The 25,373-nt window shown below is 43.5% G+C and overlaps 1 protein-coding gene across 1 annotated transcript in view; it reads right to left on the reverse strand.

Moving 5' to 3' along the window:
• The window catches only part of LOC126474395 (alpha-2B adrenergic receptor-like), a 100,251-nt gene that overhangs the window by 65,358 nt on the left and 9,520 nt on the right, over window positions 1-25,373 (reverse strand). Inside the window, exon 2 of the mRNA XM_050101864.1 lies at window positions 13,806-13,819. Coding sequence (XP_049957821.1) covers window positions 13,806-13,819 — 14 coding nt within the window. The remainder of the gene's footprint in view (window positions 1-13,805; window positions 13,820-25,373) is intronic.

Raw genomic sequence — 25,373 nt, forward strand, 5'->3', positions numbered from 1 at the left:
TATAAGCGCAGCATTATTCATAACTCTAGTGATCAATTCTTCCTTTAATTTTTCTTTATAGAATTCCTCTTTAAATCATCCCCACAGCAAAATCTAAACGAATAAGACTCAGAGGCTTACGGAAAAGAAGCCGTTTCTGCCACACGATTCCAGAGAATGTCAGATTTTATTGTTGCTTCACCTGCCGGCTGGAATGAGCAGAGGCCCCTTCATGTTTACGAGAAATAACCATCAATATAGCCAAATGAGCGTCTATCAATAGTGCTGGAAGATCGTTTTTAAGGATAGATAACCGGACACTGAAAGACGACACGATAGGACAACAGGCGTAATAAACTGATAGTCTATCGCCCATGGTACAGGTATAGCGTCTTTCAGTACTAATCAGATCACACAACCGCTTAAATTCTGATTAATAGTAATCAGCATTGGTGGCCGAAGGCTTCTGGCGTAAGAAGTCACCCCCATTCTGCCGACGGCCTTGTCAGAGAGGGCGGAGGAGCGGAGAGAGGTTCAGCACACTCTCCTGTCCTTGAGGTGCGAAACTTTCGCTCAAGGCTGACGAATCAGCAATGATCAAAGGCATGAGGATGCAGAAGGCAATAGAAACCACTGCATTAAAGACACACAAACACCTCGCTTCTCAACTGGACTTTTCTGTTGCTAGTGCCGACTCACTCATCCACCAGTTGGGGTTCAAATGGCTCTGAGCACTATGGGACCTAACATCTATGGTCATCAGTCCCCTAGAACTTGGAACTACTTAAACCTAACTAACCTAAGGACATCACACAACACCCAGTCATCACAAGGCAGAGAAAAATCGCTGACCCGGCCGGGAATCGAACCCGGGAGCCCGGGCGCGGGAAGCGAGAACGCTACGGCACGACCACGATCTGCGGACCAGTTGGGGTTCCTCACCGCCTGAGAGAAGATCATAAGGAGCATAATGATATGTATTCGCAGTGCGAATATGAACTTTCAGCTGCTTACTGGAATGACGACAATGAAAATTTGTGCTGGACCGGGACTCAAAGCCGTATTTCCCGCTTGTCGCAAGCTGTCGTCTTACCATTAGGCTACCGGAGCAATTCTTACTGCAAGACCCAAAGTTCCGCATGTCATTGTCCACGCGTCTACAACCAGAACTCGTACGTCCATTACGTATATTTCTGTGCAGCAGAGATATTTTAACTGAAAGTTCGTTGCAGATACGATACTGAAGCGCCTGTGTTGTTCATAACTACGACGCAATGTTCCATCGGATATGCATGCATATGTCATCAACCGCGCGTCTAAAATTAGCATTCGTATATCCGTTATGTATATTCCCTTACAAGAGAGACATTTCAACTGAATGTCGCTTGTACGTTACCGGCGGATAAATACGGTATTGCAGTTCCTCTGATGTTCGTAACTACGATGTAATGTTTCTTCAGTCGTGCGTGCATTTACGAAGCAACATTACGTTGTACCTTTGAACAACAGAGGCACTGCAATATCGTATTTATCTGCCGATACCAGGCAAGCGACTTCCAGTTAAATGTCTCCCCCGTACAGAAATATACTATATAAGGAATGTACGTGCGCTAATTGTGGAAACAGGCTTCAAGACGTGTGGAAGTGGCCGCGAGGCGTGCTCAGGTGACTTAATGGTAAGATGACCACTGGCAATAAGCGGGAAATACGGGTTGGAGGCCCGCTACGGTGTACATTTTCACTGATGTCATTCCAGTATACAGCTGATGATTGGTCATATTCACAGCTACGAATACATTTCATGATTTCATAACGGCTATAGTCGACACAGTGCCTGTTCCTTCGAACATGCATGTAGGTTCGAAGGAACATTGCATCGTACTTATGTACAACAGAAGAACTGCAATATCGTATAAAGAGCATCTGTTTGGCCCAAGGAACAATGCTGTACGTGGATGATGGGGAGATTATTGATGCGGCAAGACTTTGGCTCCAACGTCGACCAGTAGAGTGATACCATAGAGCCACTCCCAGTAAAGCAGCGTAGGCCTGTCGAACTGAACGGAGATTATGCATAAGGACAGGGTTTTGTAGGCAGAAGAGTGGGGAATAATACGGTGTAATGGAATCCTGAATAAATCGGACCTGCGTTTAGAAAATAATGTGTTGTATTACTCATTGAAGGCCCGACGCGCGTGTGCTTGTCGAAAAACGTGAATAGTAATGCCTTCTACTTCATCCACTCTCTGTTCTTTGTATACATTCCGATAAAATATGAATGCTCTGCACAGTACGTCTCACGTAGCTTAGAGAAGACGAAAATCTGGTACTCTGCGGTCAGGAAATCGTATTCCCTGCTCTCTACAAACAGCAGCGTTTCCATTACAGAATCAGTACTCGAATACCATATGGCGATACTCGGCATTTGTAAATAAATGCGACACGCTTGAACGATACAGTAGTATTGGTTAACAAACCAGTCACAACCACAGATGACGAATTCGGTTACTTAAATTCAAGCACAATTTCACAACTTGGACTTCAAAACAATAATGACAATCGATAAGTAAACGCATAGCACTTGGAGTACCTACACGCAAAATGAAATATATATCTCTGCGATATAAAAATTGTACACATGTTACACGTAATACTGTCACATCCCGGAATATTTGCAATTCCTCCTGAAACAGCGTGTATTAACCCTCCAACTGTGGATGATTTACCGATTTTTCCTTACGACATCGCGGGAATTTTTTTATTCGATAATATAGTTGTGAGGATAGAATTACAGAAATGTAACAAGAAAACTAGAGGCATACTTCAAGGTCGATTTTTGACATTTAACGTAAATTAAATGTAACAGAAGAAAAAGTGTATTGCGAAATTTTCTGTACGTTGTTTTTCTTAAAGTAAGGTTTTATAAACAAGCTGTGGAATACGATTACAAAACTGCTGCCACGAGAAATTATATATGCGTGTCAGTGAGACAGGAGAACGTATCAAAAGCGACTCCCGCTGTTTTCCATGGGAAAATAGCACTCTCTGATGTTGCTGAGCAGTAGAAAAAAATTGACGAGAAGATAGCAGCCTGCGATGCTTCAGAGCAACGGAAAAGGATTCGCGCGGGAATATCGTGACCTCCTACGTTCAGAAAGAGCAGAAATTACGTCCAAGCTGATATTCGCGTACTCCGCGAGATAGTCTGGCAAGAGCTGAATTATACGTCCTCGTCGCCAGCGCTGGAGGGTTAAAGCTCTCCATGACATTAACAAGGGAAAGCGACGACGTTCAGGTCACGGATTTACTTAAAACGTTGTATACTTTTTGTAGACCATTAGGACAACATAATATGCAAGAAGTACGGCGCATTGCTTAGGAAATTTCGAGAAGATCACAAGAGAGTTTTACGCGTCAGTGATGTAATGGGTAGTTGACGTTCAGGCTGCGTAATCGGTGGATCGCTAGATCGAGCCCAGCCTATGCTTTCTTTTTAATTTATATTTTTTAAACACTCTTGCAGTTGCGGTCTTCAGTCCGGAAACTGGTTTGAAGCAGCTCTCCAAACTACTCTGTCCTGTGTGAGCCTCTTCACCTCCGAATAACTACTGCCACTCACATCCTTCTCATCTCTTTGTCTCTCTCTTAAGGATTTTAACTCCTCCCTCTCCCTTCCCCACTTCCCTTCTGTACTAAACTGGTGATCTTTTAATATCTTACAATGTGGCCTATCAGCCGATCCCTGCTTTTCGTCAAGTTACGTTGCAACTTTCATGTCTACCCAATTCTATTCAGTACCGCCGCATTAGTTACGTGATCTACCCACCTAATTTTCAGCTTTCTTTTGTAGCACCATATTAAAAAAGTTACTTTTCTCATTTCCTCTAAACTGTTTATTGCCATGTTTCACTTCCTAACAGTCAAATCTATATTCGATGTTAACAAATTTCTCTTATACAGAAATGCTTTTCTTGTCATTGCCAGTCTATGTTTTATGTCCTTTCAACTTCGGCTGTCATCAGGTGTCTTGCTGCTCGAATAGGAAGACTCATCTACTGCTTTTAGTGTCTCGTTTCCTACGCTAATTCCTTAGCATCCCCTGTTTTAATTCGGCTACATTGGTAATATCTAAATATCTTAACTGAAATATAATACAATGACTTACAATACGACAGAATACGAGGATAATTTACAATTAATCGTCTCATGTGCTTTAGACTTGACAAGATACAGGATGATATTTTTCACACATAAACGGAAAACATAATTTGAAAATGCATCTACTACATCGAGTGAATGTAATTTTCCTCCAAGCACAAGGAATCTCCAGCTGGCTTACATCATGAAAAATTTTTCTTTCTTCTGACAAATTGGATGCAAATCGTGCGTGACGGAACATTTTCGTAAATGTATCTGCTGAAAATTGGCGATGTACTATTGAACGTATTTTAATGGCATCTTCACGGGAAGCAATTTCCTGTTCATTGTTAATCAAATAGGAACAAGTCTGAAGGCGCTTGATAAAGTTTTTGCCTAGCCTACACAAATAAAACTCATGTAATACTTTTTGTAATAATACAAATTAGTAAACAATCAAGCACCATTGTAAATTCAATAAAAATTAATGCAAATACACCAGTCTTTTCATCGTACAAACCAAATGAGATATGTATGAAATAACAGAACTAGTGTTGAAAAAATATAAAGTAAAAGAAATGTTAGTGGGACTCAATCCACTGAGCCATCCATTAAGGAACTCGAGCGCTATCCACTCGACAGCCACCAGTTCGTGTTCATGGTTGCCAGGCACCACTCCATCATTGATGTGTAAAACTTCTCTTGCGATTTTCTCGAATTCGCCTAAGTGGTACACCTTACCACATGCACATTATGCTGTCCTAATGGACACTAAAAGTGTGCAAAGTTTGAAGTAAATCTGTGACCCGAACTTCTACTTCCAGGATAATTACCTATAAACTTACTAACACTTAGGTAACTGGGCTTAATGACAGCACAATGGCAGGTGTAATGCCTAACGCTACAATCAACTGATTATTCGTAAATAAAACTCGATCAATGCTGTTTTGTTTTAAATAACGGACCACCAGAAAGATCTGTATTATTTTTTCAGTATCTGTAGATTTGAAACTCGAACAACACAGTTTCGTTTTCAGTAATGATCATGTGCAGGTTCGTACTACGGAGCACTACCTGCAGCTTTGAAACAGTGCTCTAATCGATAGTTCACATCCTGAATTTTCGATTACATTCACAGATCCTATCTTCATCAACACCATTCGTGACAATACCTTACTGCATATCCCATCAACAGAATACACTACCAGTTCAAACATTTCTGAAAGATTACAAACAAAAATTCCTTTGGCGTGAAGGTCTTCGGAAATCGAACACTAATACAGTTGGATAAGGTAAGACATCAAGTTATCACTAATAAATAACATAAAAGTGGTATATAAAGTCACAAATTTACATGTTCATTTTTCCTGATTGGAGTAAAAACAAATTAGAAAGGCGACTTAAGGTCGAGCATGTAGGAAAATGTGCACGCAAACATCACATAAAACACTAGTATAAACATTTATATCTGATACTTAGAACAAATTCCTGCAACGCATTGCATTAAACATGAGCAAACACAACTGATGCAGTACGTTATTATACCAATCATTAATGACATGATTCATGCTTCCTAAAAACATTGACTGTGATTAACGAAACTAAATGAGCTGTGTTCCACCACTTCACATTGCAAGGTGGCGTTTAGCTATAGATGTAGACACAGACCAATGTAAGCTAATGGCGACTCACATTCGGGTATTTATGCACAATCGAAGACCTCTAAGCAAATAAATTCTATCATAAATCTTTGTTAAGTGTTTCATCAATTGTAATAGTTGGTAGACAGAGGTTTTTCATATGACTATCACTATAGCAGATGACCTGTTGTTGTTGTTGTTGTGGTCTTCAGTCCTGATACTGGTTTGATGCAGCTCTCCATGCTACTGTATCCTGTGCAAGCTTCTTCATCTCCCAGTACTTACTGCAACCTACATCCTTCTGAATCTGTTTAGTGTATTCATCTCTTGGTCTCCATCTACGATTTTTACCCTCCACGCTGCCCTCCAATGCTAAATTTGTGATCCCTTGATGCCTCAGAACATGTCCGACCAAACGGTCTCTTCTTCTAGTCAAGTTGTGCCACAAACTCCTCTTCTCTCCCATTCTATTCGATACCTCCTCATTAGTTATATGATCTACCCATCTAATCTTCAGCATTCTTCTGTAGCACCACATTTCGGAAGCTTCTATTCTCTTCTTGTCCAAACTAGTTATCGTCCATGTTTTCACTTCCATACGTGGCTACACTCCATACAAATACTTTCAGAAACGACTTCCTGGCACTTAAATCTATATTCGATGTTAACAAATTTCTCTTCTTCAGAAACACTCTCCTTGCCATTGCCAGTCTACATTTGATATCCTCTCTACTTCGACCATCATCAGTTATTTTTCTCCACAAACAGCAAAACTCTGACATTAAAATCGGGTGGCGATGGTGGCAATACATGGAAAAAAAATCAGAACTTTTGTTTCTATACTGGACGACTGTAGTATTGCTGGCAATTCTTGTGGTTGTCGAAGAAGAACCAACTATCGAACTGTCTGACGTGGTAAGCAACATGGTTAGTAGGAGAGCAATATTCTTAGAAAACAAACTGACTACTGGCCACTGGGTTACCTGCATACAGGTGGCAGCGATGGAGAGGTGTCATCAGATGCCTGATCTCTCTCCGACATCCCCTTCTTCTAAGCCAATATATGTATATTTTTCTGCATCTATCACAGCCCGGAACCAGATGTTAAAACGAAACAGCCAATCATTTTGTACGACGGAGCCGGCCATGCAGCTCTCTTTAGCCTACTTGGCTTACAAACACGGCAGTTGTTCAATATTTGTACCAAAGTAAACTAGCGCTTTAAATAAACTAAAAATGTATGCATGACGTGTCAAAATAAGTAGAGATATCAGAACTAATTTTTAAAGTAAAAGATACACTTTGTGCCAGCTGCGGTTTTTTCGTTTTACCCACTTGGCACAAGGTACAATTGAACTTCGCATTATGTATCACAACGTATTTTCCATGTCTAAATTGTCTATATCCTTCATCAAAAATCCGCCTTAGTTCGACTACAATCTAGACACCATATGCCGGATTCCAATGATCTCAGGACGAAATATATATATACTGATCGAAAACTGTCGCCCCAGTGCGGGAATCCACAAAATTCTGAATACAGTGCACCTGCCATATGTTAATTAAAAAAACTTCACGTGCCTTTTATTTCCTGCAATAGTAATTTTGTTGTCAATGCACATCCTCTTGGAGGTAGTTATCCCACAAGTTTAAAAGTCTGCAAATGACTTTTCTGTTGCTAGATGCACTATGACAATGCCACCAATTTTAGATACAATATGAACATCCTATTTAAATGGATCTTAACTGGAAAGAGGGTACATAAATATATTTTTCGTGTAAGCTTTGTTGCAGAAAGGACCAATGTATCCATTGTAATCTGTGAGTACTCCAATTTGCTGCCACTTTCCATGGGTATTTCCAGTAAATGCTAATAACTTGTGTTCCCCAGTCATACAACGATTTTCTTTATACAATGTTTAAAGTAATTTGTATGCTGTCCTTGCTTATTTGCAATGCATTGTTCTTTTTCCAGTAGCAGTTTACATTCTTCCTTCTAGAAATAGTTCTCCTGCTTATGCTTTTTTTTCATTTACTTTGACATCTCCTGTCACCAATTCTCATTTGTGTCAATGTAACTCGTTAAATGTAATTCTGCATTAAGAGTGGTGTAAATCTGACACACTGCTTCTTTTTCTCTTATGACCTGTGGAATAACAAATCGTGAGTACCAGTCTTAATCTGGCAGTACCTATATTTGACAGTATAGTTGCGAACAACATCTTGGTTTGAGGAAACAAGCGTTTCTGGTTTTAATATAAAAAAAAGGATGATCAGGATTTAACAATCGTCGATATCGATGTCACTAGAGTTTAACTTAGCAAAGTGCTTCTGTAATATACTTATATCAGAGAAGATTGTTTTAACAAGTTCCGCATAGCTGACACGTAAGTAATTAAAAGTACAGGTCGACAGAGTAGAGTTTATAATCTTTTCTCACTCATGAATGTCTGGATCGTTTGTTTGTACTCCAGTCACATTTTGCGAACAATTTTGTTGAACACTTTTAAACACGACGCAGCAGCTGTAATTTAAGCTATGCAATAGTCTATACTACGTATAAACAGTTAACACAAAGTACAACAGTGCATTATATAAATACCGTGTGTTGTGGTTTAATACACTTAGACATTCCTCCACAATGTCAAATCCACCATCCACATTAATGAATCATATCTTCCAGTCTGTTAATATCATCTCCTTTTGCAAGGACGACAAAACTTATTCGTAAACGCGTATCAGGACACTTTACAAAATCTACAAAGTAGTTTCCAGTGCCAGTGTTCATTTCTGGGCTGGTAATATCACATATAAAGTTGTTACACATTTTTATTTTATTACAGGAACTCATTCACATTAAACTGTCTATTCCATATTTTATCGCTTTTCACAATTACGTTACTGTTTCCTTGGCAGACACAGAAGTCTTAGTGACGTTAGGTGATCATGTATCTACATTTTGCCGCGCGGGATTAGCCAGGCGGTCTAAGGCTCTGCAGTCGTGGACTGTGCGGCTGGTCTCGGCGGAGGTTCGAGTCCTCCCTCGGGCATGGGTGTGTGTGTGTTTGTCCTTACGATAATTTAGGTTAAGCAGTGTGTAAGCTTCGGGACTGATGACCTAGCAGTTAAGTCCCATAAGATATCACACACATTTGAACAACATCTACATTTTGTTAAAAATTCGAGCAAAATGTTTTGTTGTAATCTGATCTTTAATCTCACAGTCGCCTACATAGAGAACTGCAACATTTCAGACCGATCATCTTGTAGAATTTACTATGTAGATAATTGTTAAATACATCACATATTCCCTTCTTTAAACTAATTGTTCTTGGCGATGCACTACCACATAACTGCTCTCCTCTGGCAGCTACCTGATACATGTGCAGCCCACTTTTCTGTAATACAGCAAACAAAACACGTGTTTGTCTGAAAGCATAAAAAAATCTCGACTCACCTGAAACCTTGGTAATGGATATGTACATGTCTTAACACATTCGCCCTGACTTGACACACATGTCGCAAGGAGGGAAAGGGAGGATTGGGATGGAGTCGCCTGTAGGTGACGTCAGATTGATAGGTAAAATACACAGTTCATTAGCGACAGTGGTATGTAACGCATGTTAGGCTTACATTATGTAATTCTCAATCTTCCATGACTCATGCACAAGGTGGAGAACACAAACAGCAATGGCGTTAGTCACCTTATATTTAAGGTTACGTTGCTTTCAATGTTTATCTCAGACAAGCAGTGGCTTGTTGATATTTGATGCGCGTTAAAGGAACAATTGATACTCTCTCCAAATATATCATATTTCGTAGTGTTGACTTCAATGCAAGTGCGAGAAGCATTTTCCTCGTCACCAGTCGACGACAATTTCGATCACAATATCATGACTTCCGTTCCGGTTATACCTACTATGTTTAGAGTTAGTCTCGGGTAGTCTGAGAACTTGCTGACTAAACATACGTAGCTAGCACATACCCCCTATGTTTAGAGCTAGTCTCGGGTTGTCTGAGAACTTGCTGACTAAATATACGTACCTAGCACAGGCTTCCTGACACCATATGCTTGCACATCAACGTCCCACTCCTCCCACTTCCTCCTCACGAAATATGTGTGATGTCATTGAGACGGTGATAATATGTGTACAATCACTTAGACGCGAGGTCTCACATGTATCAGAATTTGCTGATGCATTCAAACTTCCAGATGTCTTATTTATCATATTACGCAAATGTTGGCTTCGAAGGACGGCAGCTGTGTACTAATGGACTGCCAAGAACAATCTGAGAATGGAATGCCTATGATGTAAAACAAGAAAATGTCTGATGTATCTGCGTAGTAAATGCGCCAGGAAGAGCTGCCTGGGATATTGCAACAAATTCGTGTAGATGGTTTTCACTGTATGGATCTGGATATAAGTCAAGATTTTGCTGGGACTTTTAACAAAATGAAGATATACGAATATCGAATGTCAAGCCATGACTTTATTAGTGAGAAGACTGCCAAAGAAAGGTAAATGTGATTCTAAACAGTTTTGAGACAGTAATGGAATAGACAGTTTAATGTGGATGAGATACAATTGTAGAATAAAGGTATGTAACATATTTATATGTCAAATTGCGAACCAAGAAGTAAACAATAATGTTGGTAACCAACTGATAGGTTTTATAATGTATTCCTGATACGTGTATGTCAGAAACATTTATCTTCTTCGGCTAAAGACCATCTTATTATCAGATTGGATGCTACGATTTATAACTGTGGATGGTATGTTTTACCTTGTGGAAGACTGTATATATAATAAACAACAACAAACATTATTTATAATGTGCTCTTCTGTGTTATGTGTTAATCACTTCCATTTGGTGTAAACTATGGGTACCTTACAGGACAGTTGCTGTGTTATATTTTACAGTATTCTGTAATTTCTCTATCGCGGCAATGACAATACACGATTGTTGACTGGTGAACAAGTAACCTATCCGACTAATCAAGACCGAGAATGACTATATACTAAGTCCTGTCTGTCTACAGTTTCAAATTGTCACGTGTAAACTATGTGGAAATTGATAACACATACTTATCACTAAGAGGGTGTAAATAAGTGTTGCATTAAAGTTGGATAAACATTTTTTTTTTCAGTCCAGGACATTATTTTCTACAGTACCATCAAATACAGATGTCGCTGAAATGGGATTGGTTCCCACGCATAATGTTACCACCTAGCGAGGTGGCGCAGTGGTTAGCACACTGGACTAGCATCCGCTAGGATAACATGTTCAAACCCGCGTCCGGCCATCCTGATTTAGGTTTTCCGTGATTTCCCTAAATCGAGTCAGACAAGGGCTGGGACGGTTCCTTTGAAAGGACATGGCCGGTTTCCTTCCCCATCCTTCCATAATCCGATGGGACCGATGACCTCGCTGTTTAGTCCCCTCTCCCAAATCATCAACCAACCAACCAATAATGTTACCCCGTAGATATAAAGAAATAAAGAATCAAATGTGTGTGTGTGAAATCTTATGGGACCTATCTGCAAGGTCATCAGTCCCTAAGCTTACACACTACTTAACCTAAATTATCGTAAGGAGAAACACACACACACCCATGCCCGAGGGAGGACTGGAACCTCCGCCGGGACCAGCCGCACACTCCATGACTGCAGTGCCTTACACCGCTCGGCTAATCCGGCGCGGCAAATAAAGAATCAATGCATCAAACAGTTTTAAAGAAATCCTTACTACAGAAATTACTGTTTTAAGCGCAGTTAAGATTTTCTGTGTACACAAAAGAAAAACACGAGTTTCATTTACAAGGAGACTGCTAGGACGATGTATTTAATGTTTTCGGGCTCTACTCCTGGATAGTCTAACAGGGGATGGATTTCAAAAATCAATATGACATGCTTACTGCTTAAATTAAAGGACAATAACATTGCAAAATTAAATCAAGTGCTAAAAATTAGAAATTAATCTAGTTACAAAATTACAGTTTGTAGAAACAGTCATTTCCTTTCTTTATATTGCACCCATATGGGAACAACTACATAATATTACACTTATTTGAGTAAAAGTTGTCATTCGTACCTCATTCATACCTGCGACTAAAACCGTGAACCCCGTCGACTTGTGATAGAATTAAAGGTACTCTCTACCACATTAAGTAAATCGTACAGTTATCATGTACATTTTGACCTTAGATCCAAACTATTACAGAAAATTGTATTGTGCCAATGAGCTGGCATGTACACCACGTTCATTAGCGAAATTCAATCAAACTTGAAGCTTTGGCAACACGCCAGATCTAGTTACTATTCTGGTGGCAGTTTGTTGTTCTTTGATTTTCGTCAACATGTTGAGTTTGTGGGAGATCTCAGTTTCTCCCAGAGTGTACAATGTTCAAATAACTTACGGGGATGTAGCCGGGTGACGTCGTCGATATTTCGACAGTAGCACACCCTTCCTTGAAACTGGCAGGGTGCGCTACTCTCGAAATATCGATGGTTGTCTACGACATCACTCGAGTGCATTACGGTAAGTTATTCGAATGTTGAGTAGCATTTCTGCAGAAGAGGCGTCATGTAACAATTCCTTTTTTGAATTTACTGTTCCATTAGGAATGTCACTAAAATGTAATAAAAAAGACGATTTATCTGCTACATAAAAGACGAACTACATCTTATGACCACAACTCACCGAGAGATCGAGGCCATCTGGTGACATTGTTGGCTGGCGGCGCAGTAATGAAACAATATAAATGGGCCAGAGGTAAGTGGGGAATTATTTTAGCGACGGTATGGGCTGCGACTTGTGTAATCGCTGCCGTAAACGACTCCGACAAAGGACAAACTGTTATGGTCCAATGCCTGGGAGCGACCATCTCGGAAACGGAGAAAATCATTGACTGCTCGCACGCTTCTGTCGTGAGCTTCTATGAAGAGTTGTTGAACACCAAGCGAGCTACAAGGTGTTGGACGTCCATTGCACATTAGAGAACGTGGAGGTTGGATGTTTATGCACTTTGTAATGCGGAATGGACGCATGGCGATCTGTGGCAGATCTGATGACAGAGTAGAATGCTGGGAAAGGTACGTGTGTTCCGATGCACACCGTTCATGTTGAACATGCGGTTACGTAGCACTGCATCCATATTGAACCACCAACATCGGCAATTAAGAATGCAGAAGTCCCAGTATCATCCCACGGATCAATGGAAACGCTTCACCTGGTTGTGTGAAGCACGTTTCTTGCTGTATATGGCGCTTTCCTGGGGAAAGGCTTCTCCTAATATGCACCGCCGCACGGACGCAGTGGTGGCAGTATTATTCTATTGAAGACGTTCGTCTGAGCTTCCATGGGCCCTGTGGTAGTAATTGAAGGCACCACGAAAGCTGTGGACTACATGAGGGCTATTGTGCATCACCTGCAATCTCTTCACGCTTGATACATTCCCCAACAGCAATAGCATCTTCCAGCGAGGTAACTGTGGTGTCACCGCCAGACACCACACTTGCTAGGTGGTAGCCTTTAAATCGGCCGCGGTCCATTAGTGTACGTCGGAACCGCGTGTCGCCACTGTCAGTGATTGCAGACCGAGCGCCGCCACACGGCAGGTCTAGAGAGACTTCGTAGCACTCGCTCCAGTTGTACAGCCGACTTTGCTAGCGATGGTTCACCACATACTTACGTTCTCATTTGCCGAGACGATAGTTTAGCATAGCCTTCAGCTACGTCATTTGCTACGACCTAGCAAGGCGCCATTATCAGTTACTATTGATATTGTAAATCATGTACTGTCAAGACCGACGTTCATCATTAATGGATTAAAGTTAAGTATTCCACCAGCTACGTCCGTTTTTCTAAATTCTAATTTCCTTGTCCTGTTCAAGACTTCACGCCAGCCTGCGTGAGCTAAAACGCGTGCATTTTGCCCTCCTCTAGTAACACGGTGTTGGCTCTCCTGCCAACCACAACATTGGCGACGAGGCAAAACCGCGTTCTTATCGATATTGCACCGAATTACTTGTGTAATGGCGTCGCCACAATCTCCAGATGTACTGTCCTAATTTTATCGCTTACAGAATGAGCAGACGCAGGCCTTACTGGATGCCCTTGGACAGCTCGTCCAGGATCAACGTGCGATGCAAAACGACGCGGCAGCAGCCGCTCCACGGCTATTGCAGCCACAACACGCAGTTGCACCAACTTTTCGACCTTTTGATGCTGCACTGGAAAGCTGGATGGAGTGGTCACGCCAATTTGGGAGCCATCTCGTCGCCTACAGAATTCAAGGTAACGAGCGGCAGCCTTTTTTGTTATCATCAGTCAGGGTGAACGCGTACCATGTGATAGTCAAATTATTTCCCCGACGCGACGTAGCAACTCTGTCCTACAAAGAAATTTTGTCTGAATTAGATGCATATTTCATAGAATCAGTCAATGTAGTTGCGAAAAGGTATACCTTCTTTCGTACAAAACGTATGGCAGGTCAGACTAATTGGGAGTGGTTTGCAACCTTGCAAGGCCTTACTAGGGATTGTGCTTTTGAGTGTCAATGTGGACTCCCTTACTCAGATACTATGGTACGTGATGCAATTGCACAGAACGTTCCTGATGTTTGTATAGGGGAACAGGTTTTGATACTAGTCAATCCCTCCCTTCAATAAGTGATGGACGTATTGGATCGGCAGGACGCACTTGACTTTGCTCAGGAATCATTTGAAACTTCGCCACCCATGTGTCAGGTTAGCTGGCCCGCTGGGCGAGCTGCACGGAACAGTAAACAGTCCTCGCGCCCCGGCCACGCCGCTGCCGCTAGGCTCTCAGCCATGGGTGCCGCGACGGCAAGCAAATGCAGTGCTAAAATCATGCCCGCAGTGTGCTACTAGACATTCGCGTGACACTTGTCCGTCACGCTAAGCTATTTGCATTTTCTCTAATAAAAAAGGACATGTTCAGAGTGTTTGGCAGAAAAAGCTCAGATCGGAAGCTCAAAACCATTCTACGCCCTTTGCTTCACGCCAGAATCGGAATCGAATCAAGGATACTCAGGCTTGTGAAACTTCGCCCATGGAAATTCATGCAGTTCATTCCACTCTGCCCAGTGCCACTCTCTCTAACAGTGACTGTGTTTGTCCCACAAATAGTGTGCGTCGACATCGCCGGAACTCCCGTCAAGTCGCAAGTGATTTTGTACCAGTGTCAGTTCACATTGCACGAGACAGTCGCTCTTGTCGTCAGCAGGACAATAACTTTTTGTGGACTTGGACGTTAACGGCAAAGTGATACCATTCCAGCTCGATACTGGGGCTGCAGTTTCACTGATCAATCAAGACAGTTACAAACTGCTCGGCACACCTCCATTGCATGCCACAAATGTTAAGTTAACTAGCTATTCAGGTCAAGAGATCCCTGTGTTAGGACAGTGCAGCCTTCTTGCAACATACAAAGGACAAACTAAACTTGTGTCCTTTCACGTCCTTCATTCTTCTTATGCAGTGAACTTGTTTGGTTTCGATTTATTTCAGATGTTTAACTTGTCTATAGTAAATCAGGTCCTACCAGTGAACCAGACTGTGCCTTCAGACAGTGTTTCTCGTCTATGTGAAGAATTTGCAGACATTTTTGCACCAGACCTCGGTTGCGCTAAGAAATATAAAGCACATTTGGAACTGAAAGTAAACACGCAACCAAAATTTTTCAGAGCGCACAATGTTCCCCACGCATTGCGTGATGAGGTCGCAAAAACATTACGCAATTTGGAATCACAAGGTGTAATTGAACGTGTGCAGGCTTCTCTCTGGGCATCACCCTTAGTAATTTTGCCAAAACCTTCGGGAAAATTGAGACTTTGTGTGGACTCCAAGGCAACAGTGAATCCACAACCAGTGATTGCAACTTTTCCTTTACCCCGCCCGGACGATCTTTTTGACAAACTGTGCCCGGGTAAATATTTTTCGAAGTTGGACCTCGCCGATGCGTACTTGCAAATACCGGTGGACGAAGAATCCCAGCGAGTTTTGGTGGTTAACACGCATCTTGTTCAAACAAATTTAGGGCTCCGTCGTACAAAATGATTGGCTGTTTCGTTTTAACATCTGGTTCTGGGCTGTGATAGATGCAGCAAAATATACGTATATTGGCTTAGAAGCCAATACTTCGCACGGTATTTCAACTGGGCACCTGCCAGTCATCTTCAGGTGAGCCGTCGCAGACTGGCGAAAACGTCGTCCGTTCCGCAGTATATAGCGTACTGTAACTATTCTGCACATGCGTCGAAAACTTGATAGTTGAACCACACTGCCCGCCGGCAGCGCCCTCGCTGGTCGAATAGCGGTACTCAGTCGCCCTCTGCGTTGCTATTTGCCACGGTGGTCGACGCAATCTGTCGTCTTCGATTTGAGCAAATCGTGGAGATGATGGGAGTCCATGCACTGTCCAGCTGGTATCCGCTGTCACGGTTTAACAGATTTTCCGCCAGTCGTATTTCTACGGATTCTTTAATAATGGAAATCCAGAAAGATGTTGCTGTGGACAAAGTCATTATTTTCTCATACTCCATTGAATGTCAAGTAGAAATACAATGTTCATCAATAGCGGACTTGCTTGGCTGCAAAAGGCGGGTGTAACGTTGATGTTCAGTGCAGCGTTCTTTCACGGTGCCTGTGGTTTGACCTATGTAAGCCATACCACATTGGCACGGTATCTTGTAAATTCCGGCCTTTCGTAGTAACAGATTGTCCTTAACTGATCCCACAAGGTCCGCAATCTTCGATGGTGGGCGGAAAACCACTTTACCGGAAATTTTTGGAGGATTCTTGCCATTTTAAACGAAGTGTTGCCAACGAAAGGAAGAAAAGCTAAAGACTGTTCCGGCATGTTCTCCTCTTTATTCACTTCCAGCTTCTTAGTTTTAACTGTTAGTGCCCTGTTAATCTGCCGGATGGAATACCCATTTTCGCTGAATACTGTCTTTAGATGGGCGAGTTCTTGAGGTAAGCTATCTAGATCTGAGACAGTATGAGTTCTATGAAAAAGTGTTTTAAGCAAACTCATGGTTTTCGATGGGTGATGGCAACTCGATGCTTGCAGGTACAAATCAGTATGAGTGGGTTTCCAGTAAACTGAATGCCCTAGAGAACCATCATTCTTCCTTCGAACCAGGACATCCAAGAAAGGCAAACAACCATCTTTCTCTATTTCCATGGTGAAAAGGATCTTGCTATGAATGGAGTTGAGGTGATGTAGAAACTCCATTAATTTATCTTCTCCATGAGGCCACACTATGAAAGTGTCATCCACATACCGCCAAAAAACTGTTGGCTTCAGGGCAGCTGATTCAAGCGCTCTCTCTTCAAAATCCTCCATAAAAAGGTTGGCCACCAAAGGAGATAGGGGACTACCCATGGCGACACCGTCAGTCTGTTCAAAATATTCTTGATTAAACATAAAATAAGTTGAGGAAAGAGCGTGCCTGAACAAAGCAGTGATATCAACAGGAAACATGTTACCAATCAGTGTCAAAGAATCAGCAAGAGGAACTTTTGTAAAAAGTGAGACCACATCAAAACTTACTAGAAGGTCTACACTGGTAAGACGAAGAGCCCCCAGTCGATTGATAAAATCAGCTGAGTTTCGTATGTGATGTGATCACTTGCCTACGAAAGGTCTCAGTAAGGAAGCGAGATGCTTAGCTAAATCATATGTAGGAGCTCCAATGTTGCTCACTATTGGACGCAGAGGAAGACCCTCTTTATGAATCTTTGGAAGGCCATACAGTCTTGGAGGTACACAACCATGTGGTCTTAACCTCTTGATGGTCTCTTGCGGTAAGGAGGAGGAATTTAATAGTGCTTAAGTTTTTCGTTGCACACGTCCTGTAGGATCGTAATCAATCCTCCTATAGGTAGAGTCACTTAGCAGACCATACATCTTATCTTTATACACACCACGAGGTAACAAAACAGTTGCATTACCTTTGTCAGCTTTCAATACCACTACGTCAGGGTCCTCTCTCAGATTTCGTAATGCAGCCCTTTCTGCAGAGGTTAAATTACTGCGTTGAGTAGGAGCCTTCAACAGAACACGGCAAGTTTCCCTTCTAATTTCGTCTGCAGCATCCAAAGGAAGACGTCGTGCAGCTTCTTCAACACCACTCAAAATACTTATTAATGGCGGTGCTGTAGGTGTAGATGCAAAATTGCAGTGTGGTTCAACTATCAAGTTTTCGACGCATGTGCAGAATAGTTACAGTACGCTATATATTGCGGAACGGACGACGTTTTCGCCAGTCTGCGACGGCTCACCTGAAGATGACTGGCAGGTGCCCAGTTGAAATACCGAGCGAAGTATTGAACGACGACCGGCTACAAGCCCGAAATTTGTTTGAGCAGTCAATTCGCCGGGAAAATTTTAAAATTCACAACCCGCATCTTGGGTTGTATCAATTCAAACGACTGTCATTCGGGTGTGCATCCGCCCCTGCATTGTTTCAGCAATATCTACAAACTGTTTGTGCGTCGTTCCCTACTGCAGAAAATTATCTGGACGATATTGTGATCTCCGGAAGACGGAAGAAGAACATTTGGCCAATCTCAGAACACTATTTTAGGTCTTGCGACAAAATGGTCTTCGCTTGCGGGAGGACAAATGTGTGTTTTTTGCTCGTGATTTGCCATACCTGGGACATGTACTCAGTGCCCAAGGCATACATCCCAGTCCCACGCACCTTCGAGCCATACAAGACTTGCCTTCGCCGCAGAATTTGAAGCAGCTACACAGTGTGCTGGGAAAAATAAATTACTATAACAGATATGAGCCACATGCCTCTTCCATTTCAACTCCGCTTCATCGCTTACGCCGTAAAGGTGTTCCGTTCGTCTGGACGACGGAATGCGAACGCGCCTTTCGCCAGTTTAAATCGGCGTTGCTTCCCAATACTTGCCTTACGCCATTCGATCCCCAGAAGCCCCTTTTGTTGATGGTGGATGCATCGGATTTAGGGATCGGTGCTGTGCTTGCGCACAAAGATGGATCGGACGATCGCCCCATTGCCTTTGCGTCCAAATTGCTCTCGTCTGCGCAAAGAAATTATTCACAGATCGAGAAAGAAGCATTGGCTCTCGTATTTGGTGTTACAAAGTTTCATGATTTCTTGTATGGTCGTCACTTTACCATAATCACAGACTACAAACCTTTGACGTCGCTTTTCCATCCGACCAAGCCTGTACCTCCACGTACAGCGCAGAAATTCATTCGCTGGTCTATTTTCCTCTCGCAGTACCGCTACGATATCTTGTATCGGTCCACTGCTAAGCACGGAAACGCCGATGCTTTGTCCCGCTTGCCTGTTGCTGAGGATACGGCCTTCGATTCCTCCGAACTTGCTTGCATGTTTTCGGAAACCGATGACGTGGTCGAATCGTTTCCGATTGATTTTCGTCGTGTAGCTACAGCCACAGCTGCTAATCCTGTCCTTGCTACCGTTCTGAGTTTTGTTGCTACGCAATGGCCCTTGTCAAAGTCACGGATCGGGGACCCGTTGGTTCGCCGATTTATTGCTCACAAGGAGCGACTTTTTATTCGACGTTGTGTTTTGCTGTTGCGTTCTGATAATGATCAGTCCAGGGTCGTGGTCCCACGTTCGTTACAGCCCTCTGTCTTACAGCTTCTCCACCAAGGACATTGGGGTATAGTGAGAACGAAACAACTTGCTCGTCAGCACTGTACTTGGTTCGGAATCGATGCCGCGATTACGAATATGTGCTCTTCTTGCATGGTGTGTGCCGAACAACAATCAGCACCACCGCGGAAATTCTATGCATGGCCAAAAGCCACTTCCCCTTGGCAACGCTTACACATCGATTTTGCTGGTCCATTCTGGAATGCTCGATGGTTGGTTGTGGTAGATTCATTCAGTAATTTTCTTTTTGTTGTCCGGATGTCTTCCACGACGTCATCTGCCACCATCCAAGCCTTATCTGCTATCTTTTGGATTGAAGGCCTTCCACAGACTATTGTTTCCGACGATGGCCCACAATTCATGTCCACAGAATTTCAGTCATTCTGCAAGGCCAATGGTATTCAACATCTGACGTCCGCGCCGTTTTCGCCACAGTCAAACGGTGCCGCTGAACGATTGGTCAGGACTTTCAAGTCACAGATGTTGAAGTTAAAAGAGTCGCATTCTCGGGAGGACGCGTTATTGCTCTTTTTGTCCTCGTATCGCTCTCAGCCCCGAGATGGTCGCTCGCCGGCTGAGTTGCTCCACGGTCGACCTCATCGAACCTTGATGTCTTTGCTACATCCGCCGCATCAGGTTCCTGTGCAGCGGCAGACACCTGCTTTTGCCCCAGCCGACGTTGTCTACTACCGCCACTACCGAGGTTCACGGCCTTGGCACGAAAGGGCACATTCTTCGCTGCCTCGGACGCGCTATGTATCTGGTTTTGGGGGCCTCTGGTGAGGTGCGCCGGCATCTCAACCAGCTGCGCCTCTGTCGTCGCACGGGATCTGCCGCTCTCCGTCTGCTTTCAGCGACGGTGCCGTCCGGTCAGCGCCCTGGGGACCCATCTACTGGCTCGCCTCAGCCCCAGGTGTTACCGACGCTGCCTTCCATTTTGCCCCATGGCGACGCGCCGCCGCCACCGCCTCCGCCGCCTGTTCTCCCGCCGGCGACGCCCGCCGTGGACGCGTCGCTGCAACCGCCGGTCGCCTCCCTGGGTCACGCGCCGCCGATCGCTTCCCGTGACCAGTTGTCCTCCGACATGGAACTCTTGCCCGCTCCGGACCATATGTTGTCTTCGCCCGTTGGGTGCCCCGGCCCGATGGAGGTCAACCCTTCGGCCCCTCCTGTCTCTTTGCGGGCGCATACACCGAATGTTGGCGTGCGCCCTGGAGCAGGTTTTCAGGCGTTTCCTAGCTTCCCGCGGTCCGAATGGCAGGGTGCGGGCGGCACAGCCTCGCCTGTTGTTAGGCTCCCCACCTCGTCGCATACGTCACCATGGGGTCCTCCCCACGGCGGGCGGAAGCCTTATGCCACAACCGTACGCCGATTTGCGGGGGAGGAATGTGGTGTCACCGCCAGACACCACACTTGCTAGGTGGTAGCCTTTAAATCGGCCGCGGTCCGTTAGTATACGTCGCCACTATCAGTGACTGCAGACCGAGCGCCGCCACACGGCAGGTCTAGAGAGACTTCCTAGCACTCGCCCCAGTTGTACAGCCAACTTTGCTAGCGATGGTTCACTGCCTACTTACGTTCTCATTTGCCGAGACGATAGTTTAGCATAGTCTTCAGCTACGTCATTTGCTACGACCTAGCAAGGCGCCATTATCGGTTACTATTGATATTGTAAATCATGTACCGTCAAGACCGACGTTCATCATTAATGGATTAAAGTTAAGTATTCCACCAGCTACGTCCGTTTTTCTAAATTCTAATATCCTTGTCTTGTTCCAGACCTCACGCCAGCCTGCGTGAGCTAAAACGCGTGCATTTCGGCCTCCTCTAGTAACACGGTGTTGGCTCTCCTGCCAACCACAACAGTAACTGTCCGTGTTATAAGATTTGCACCGCATAACAATGAACCCACATTGATGTCTTGGCCACCTCATTCGCTTGACATGAACTCGAGTGAAATCATACGGAACGAGGTTTATTATACAAGTAAATAAATTTCTTCTTCATAAATCAAATTTATTTGGCAAGAAATATAAAAACAGGTATCAGATTTATAGTATTCTTATCACTATTATCAGAACCCAGCTCCCCCACGTCACCGACCCGTAACTTACGGCACTGCGCGACCTGTGCATAGACGTCTGGTACCCGTACGTCCAGAAATCCACCAAAGACTTCGTTCCGTGACTCGCTGAATAGCTGCTGTATTGCTTCCGAAAGGAAGACCAAACCTCTTTTGAGCGGATTGTTATACTGCCTTGGCCTATCTGTGTAACTGCAGTTGAATAGCCACCACTGACTTCAAGCACAGTAACACTAGGATCTGGTCAAAGAAAAGTCGATTTAAATAAATTACTATCAGCAATATCACTAACGATGTACCTCTTACACTGAGGTGGCAAATGTCCTGGGATACCTCCTAACATCGTGTCAGACCTCATGTTGCCCTGCGTAGCGCAGCTACTCAACTTGTCATGGTCTCAACAATTTGCTGGAAGTTCCCTGCAGAAATATTGAGCCATGCTGCCTCTATAGCTGTCCATAATTACGAAAGTGTTGCTGGTGCAGGATTTTGTGCATGAACTGATCTGTCGATTATGTCTAATAAATGTCAGGCGGAATTCATGTCGAGTGATATGCGTAGCCAAATCATTCGCTCAAACTGTCCAGAATGTTCTTCAAATCAATCGTGAACAATTGTGGCCCAGTGACATGGCGCATCGTCACTAACAAAAACAAAGTCCATCATTGTTTGCAAACCTGAAGCCCACGAATGGCTGAAAATGGGCTCCAAGTAACCGATGATAACCATTTACAGACGATGATCGGTTCATATGGACCAGAGTGAGCCGGATAGCTGATCGCCATAGTTTATCTTTCCTATTTACGACTAGTGAACTTTCGTCACAGAGGTTAGTGAGCACAGAGGAGAGTCTTTGGAGGGGTATGCAGTAGAGAGTTACGCCTTGGCTGTCAATGCGAACGGTGATGCTGTGGGTTTTGGATTGGCTTGCCACGTGATAGCGTGTAGGTTGCACTGTGTGTGTGCTTTTAGAGGAAAGAAGCGGCCTGTATGAGGAAGTAAACACGCTCGGTTGGAGAGGAACGCCGCTGCTTGTGGAGGTTTCAGTACGGGCTGTTGGCACGGTGCAACGTGCTAGTTCCAACCCATAAGAAATTACGAAATGATGGCCTCGGTGTTTGTGTGAGAGGCACAGGCGGAATTCGTTAGAGGCTATCCATTCCCCTTTTGCTAGATCAGTGTTGACAGCAGCAGGCTCCTGCTACGGTGAGAACAGTTATTATTTGCTTCCGCAGACTACTAAGAAGGTGTGGGCCGCCTCCTCAAGATTCTCCCGCTATCGCCAGCCGTTCTGGTTAGTCGTTACGCAATTTGAATTGCCTGACCGAACTTACTGATCTGTGTCGGCTCAATCTTCCCCTCCCTATATTGAGATATTTTTACTCTGTTTCTTTAACAATTTCACAGAGAGAGTGATTGCTGTGTACGTTTCGTCTCGCGCCTTGGAATCTCACGTATGTTTGTTTAATTGGCGGCTGCGGCCGCCAACTTGTATTTCAGTAACAAAATATTTCCTTGCGGCACCTACTTATTAATGTGGGGCCAGAATAATTCAGTTTAGGTTCTCATTTCTGTTATTGTATTTGTTAGTACCGGGTGGTAACAGAACGTTGTAGTCTGTTGTAGACTTGTGGACACTCCCACCGCCATTTGTATACGAGCTTATCGGTAACCTATGAATGTTGTCACCTCAGTTTTTAACACTTGAAGGCCTGATTATCGGAAATTCTCTCAAAATCAAATCTAATTTTCAAACTATATCAGTCCGGACATTATTACAACCTCAACTTATGTGGTTCTACAGCGTTGCACAAAGATGTTTCGAAGATAAATTCCATAAAATTGGAAACAATAAAATTTTGAATACTGGCGGCTGGAAACTGGAAAGAAACATAGTCAAACGTATTACAAGCTGTAGAAAGTGAAAGTAATGAAGTGACTGTCGAAGGTGTAGTGGATAAAATATCAGAGTACAAACTCTAAGATCCGGAGTCAAACCTTCTGTCGGTCCTGCAGTTTTTTCTGTTTGACATCTATGTTATCTCTATTAATATGAAAAACACCCAGTTGTGCCCTTTCTTGCAGTTCACGTTAAACGGTAAACCCCCCAGTAATTTATTGCTTCAGTCAGTGTATAGGTCGAAGAAAGACAAGAGCTTACCACATAAGCTAGGACCACATCTGGTAACATGGTTATCTTCAAACCAATCTTGTGGTCGACAATGGTTTTACTAATTAATGAAGACGGCACTGACCTAAAAATGAATATTTGTATACGGGCTTAGTGAATATGTTCGTAGCGCTTTCCCATACGTTTAATAAACACAAGAGATACACATAACTGAGACTTTAGTCATCGATAATACAGTCTTTTTCACTATTTATAACAGTTTACCAACGCTAGGGTAACTTTTCGATTCAGTGACTGTAGAAATCACGTTGTTTTGAGGCGAATAACTTGTCGAGCCACGTTCGGAGCGCATTTTCACCCGGAATGGAAATTGCTTGAAGGCTGTTCGACAGAAAGCGGAAAAGGTGAAAACGTGAGGGCGCAAGATCACGTAAATAACGTGGGTGCGGAATGATTTCCTAAACCAACTCCTATAAAGTGTTTTTTGTCAGCGTAGCAGAATTCGGGTGGGTGTTACCGTGGACTGGCATCGCTTCACGCTGTCTTCCAGGTCGTTGTTCTTGGTCTGCGCTCAGAAGACGTCTCAGTTGTTAACAATAAATGTCAGCAGTGATGGTTACACAAATGGTTCAAATGGCTCTGAGCACTATGGGACTTAACTTCTGAGGTCGTCAGTCCCCTAGAACTTAGAACTACTTAAACCTAACTAACCTAAGGACATCACACACATCCATGCCCGAGGCAGGATTAGAACCTGCGACTGTAGCGGTCGCGCGATTCCAGACTGAAGCGCCTAGAGCCGCTCGGCCACAGGGGGCGGCGCGGTTAGACATAGGGGAAGAAATTCGTACCACACTACATGGTCGCTGTTCCTCCAGATAACATTATCTTTTGTGGATGCGCGCAGCTCTTTGTACGGGGAGTTTCTGCTTTTGTTTGGGCTCAACCAGTCATTTATTTTCCTAATGTTAACATAAAGACATCTCGTTAGCAGTAACGATACAAGGCAGGAATGGTCAGTGTTGTTCAAGAGCCAACTGATGACGACCAAGCAGATGCACTTGTGGGCACCCGCTGATTTCTGTGTTTTTGGTTTAGAACGTGCAGTATCCGTAAACCCGATTTTTGAAAGTTCCATATTGCATGCAAATGTCGCGCGATGCTGGACTGTTCACGATGCATCATGTCTGTAGTTCTCGCAGACACTGACGTCGATCATTGTAGATTAATGTGACACAACAATCTTCATCAAACGCCGATGGTCTTCCTAGACGTGGAGAGTCACTAGTGTCAAAACGATGCTCCTTGAAACTAGAAAACCATTTCCTTACAGAGCTCTGTCCAATGGCGTTATCTCCGTACAAGGCTCAAATGTTTCTGGCTGGTTACACAGCTGTTACCTCTCAATTGAACTCAAACAGGAGAACATGCCGCAAAAATTCCGAATTCTCCACTCTGTACTCCATTTTATAGCGTCCGTCCACAGCTCCGCTGAATATAATCAAATGACAAAATGACACAATATGTAATCTCAAGCAGCAACAGTGAGCTACAAGTAGAAAACGACAAGCCATGAATAAACCTATAGCAATTGGAATATCAACATGCAAAACAAAAACGCTAGGAACTTACCCACCATCCTAATAAAATAATTACCCACTTATAAGTATTACTGTATAGTTTTCGAGACAATACTCTTGCCCGCTAAGAAAAAAG

This window comes from Schistocerca serialis, chromosome 4, assembly GCF_023864345.2.
Source record: "Schistocerca serialis cubense isolate TAMUIC-IGC-003099 chromosome 4, iqSchSeri2.2, whole genome shotgun sequence".
In the NCBI taxonomy this organism is placed as follows: Eukaryota; Metazoa; Arthropoda; class Insecta; order Orthoptera; family Acrididae; genus Schistocerca; species Schistocerca serialis.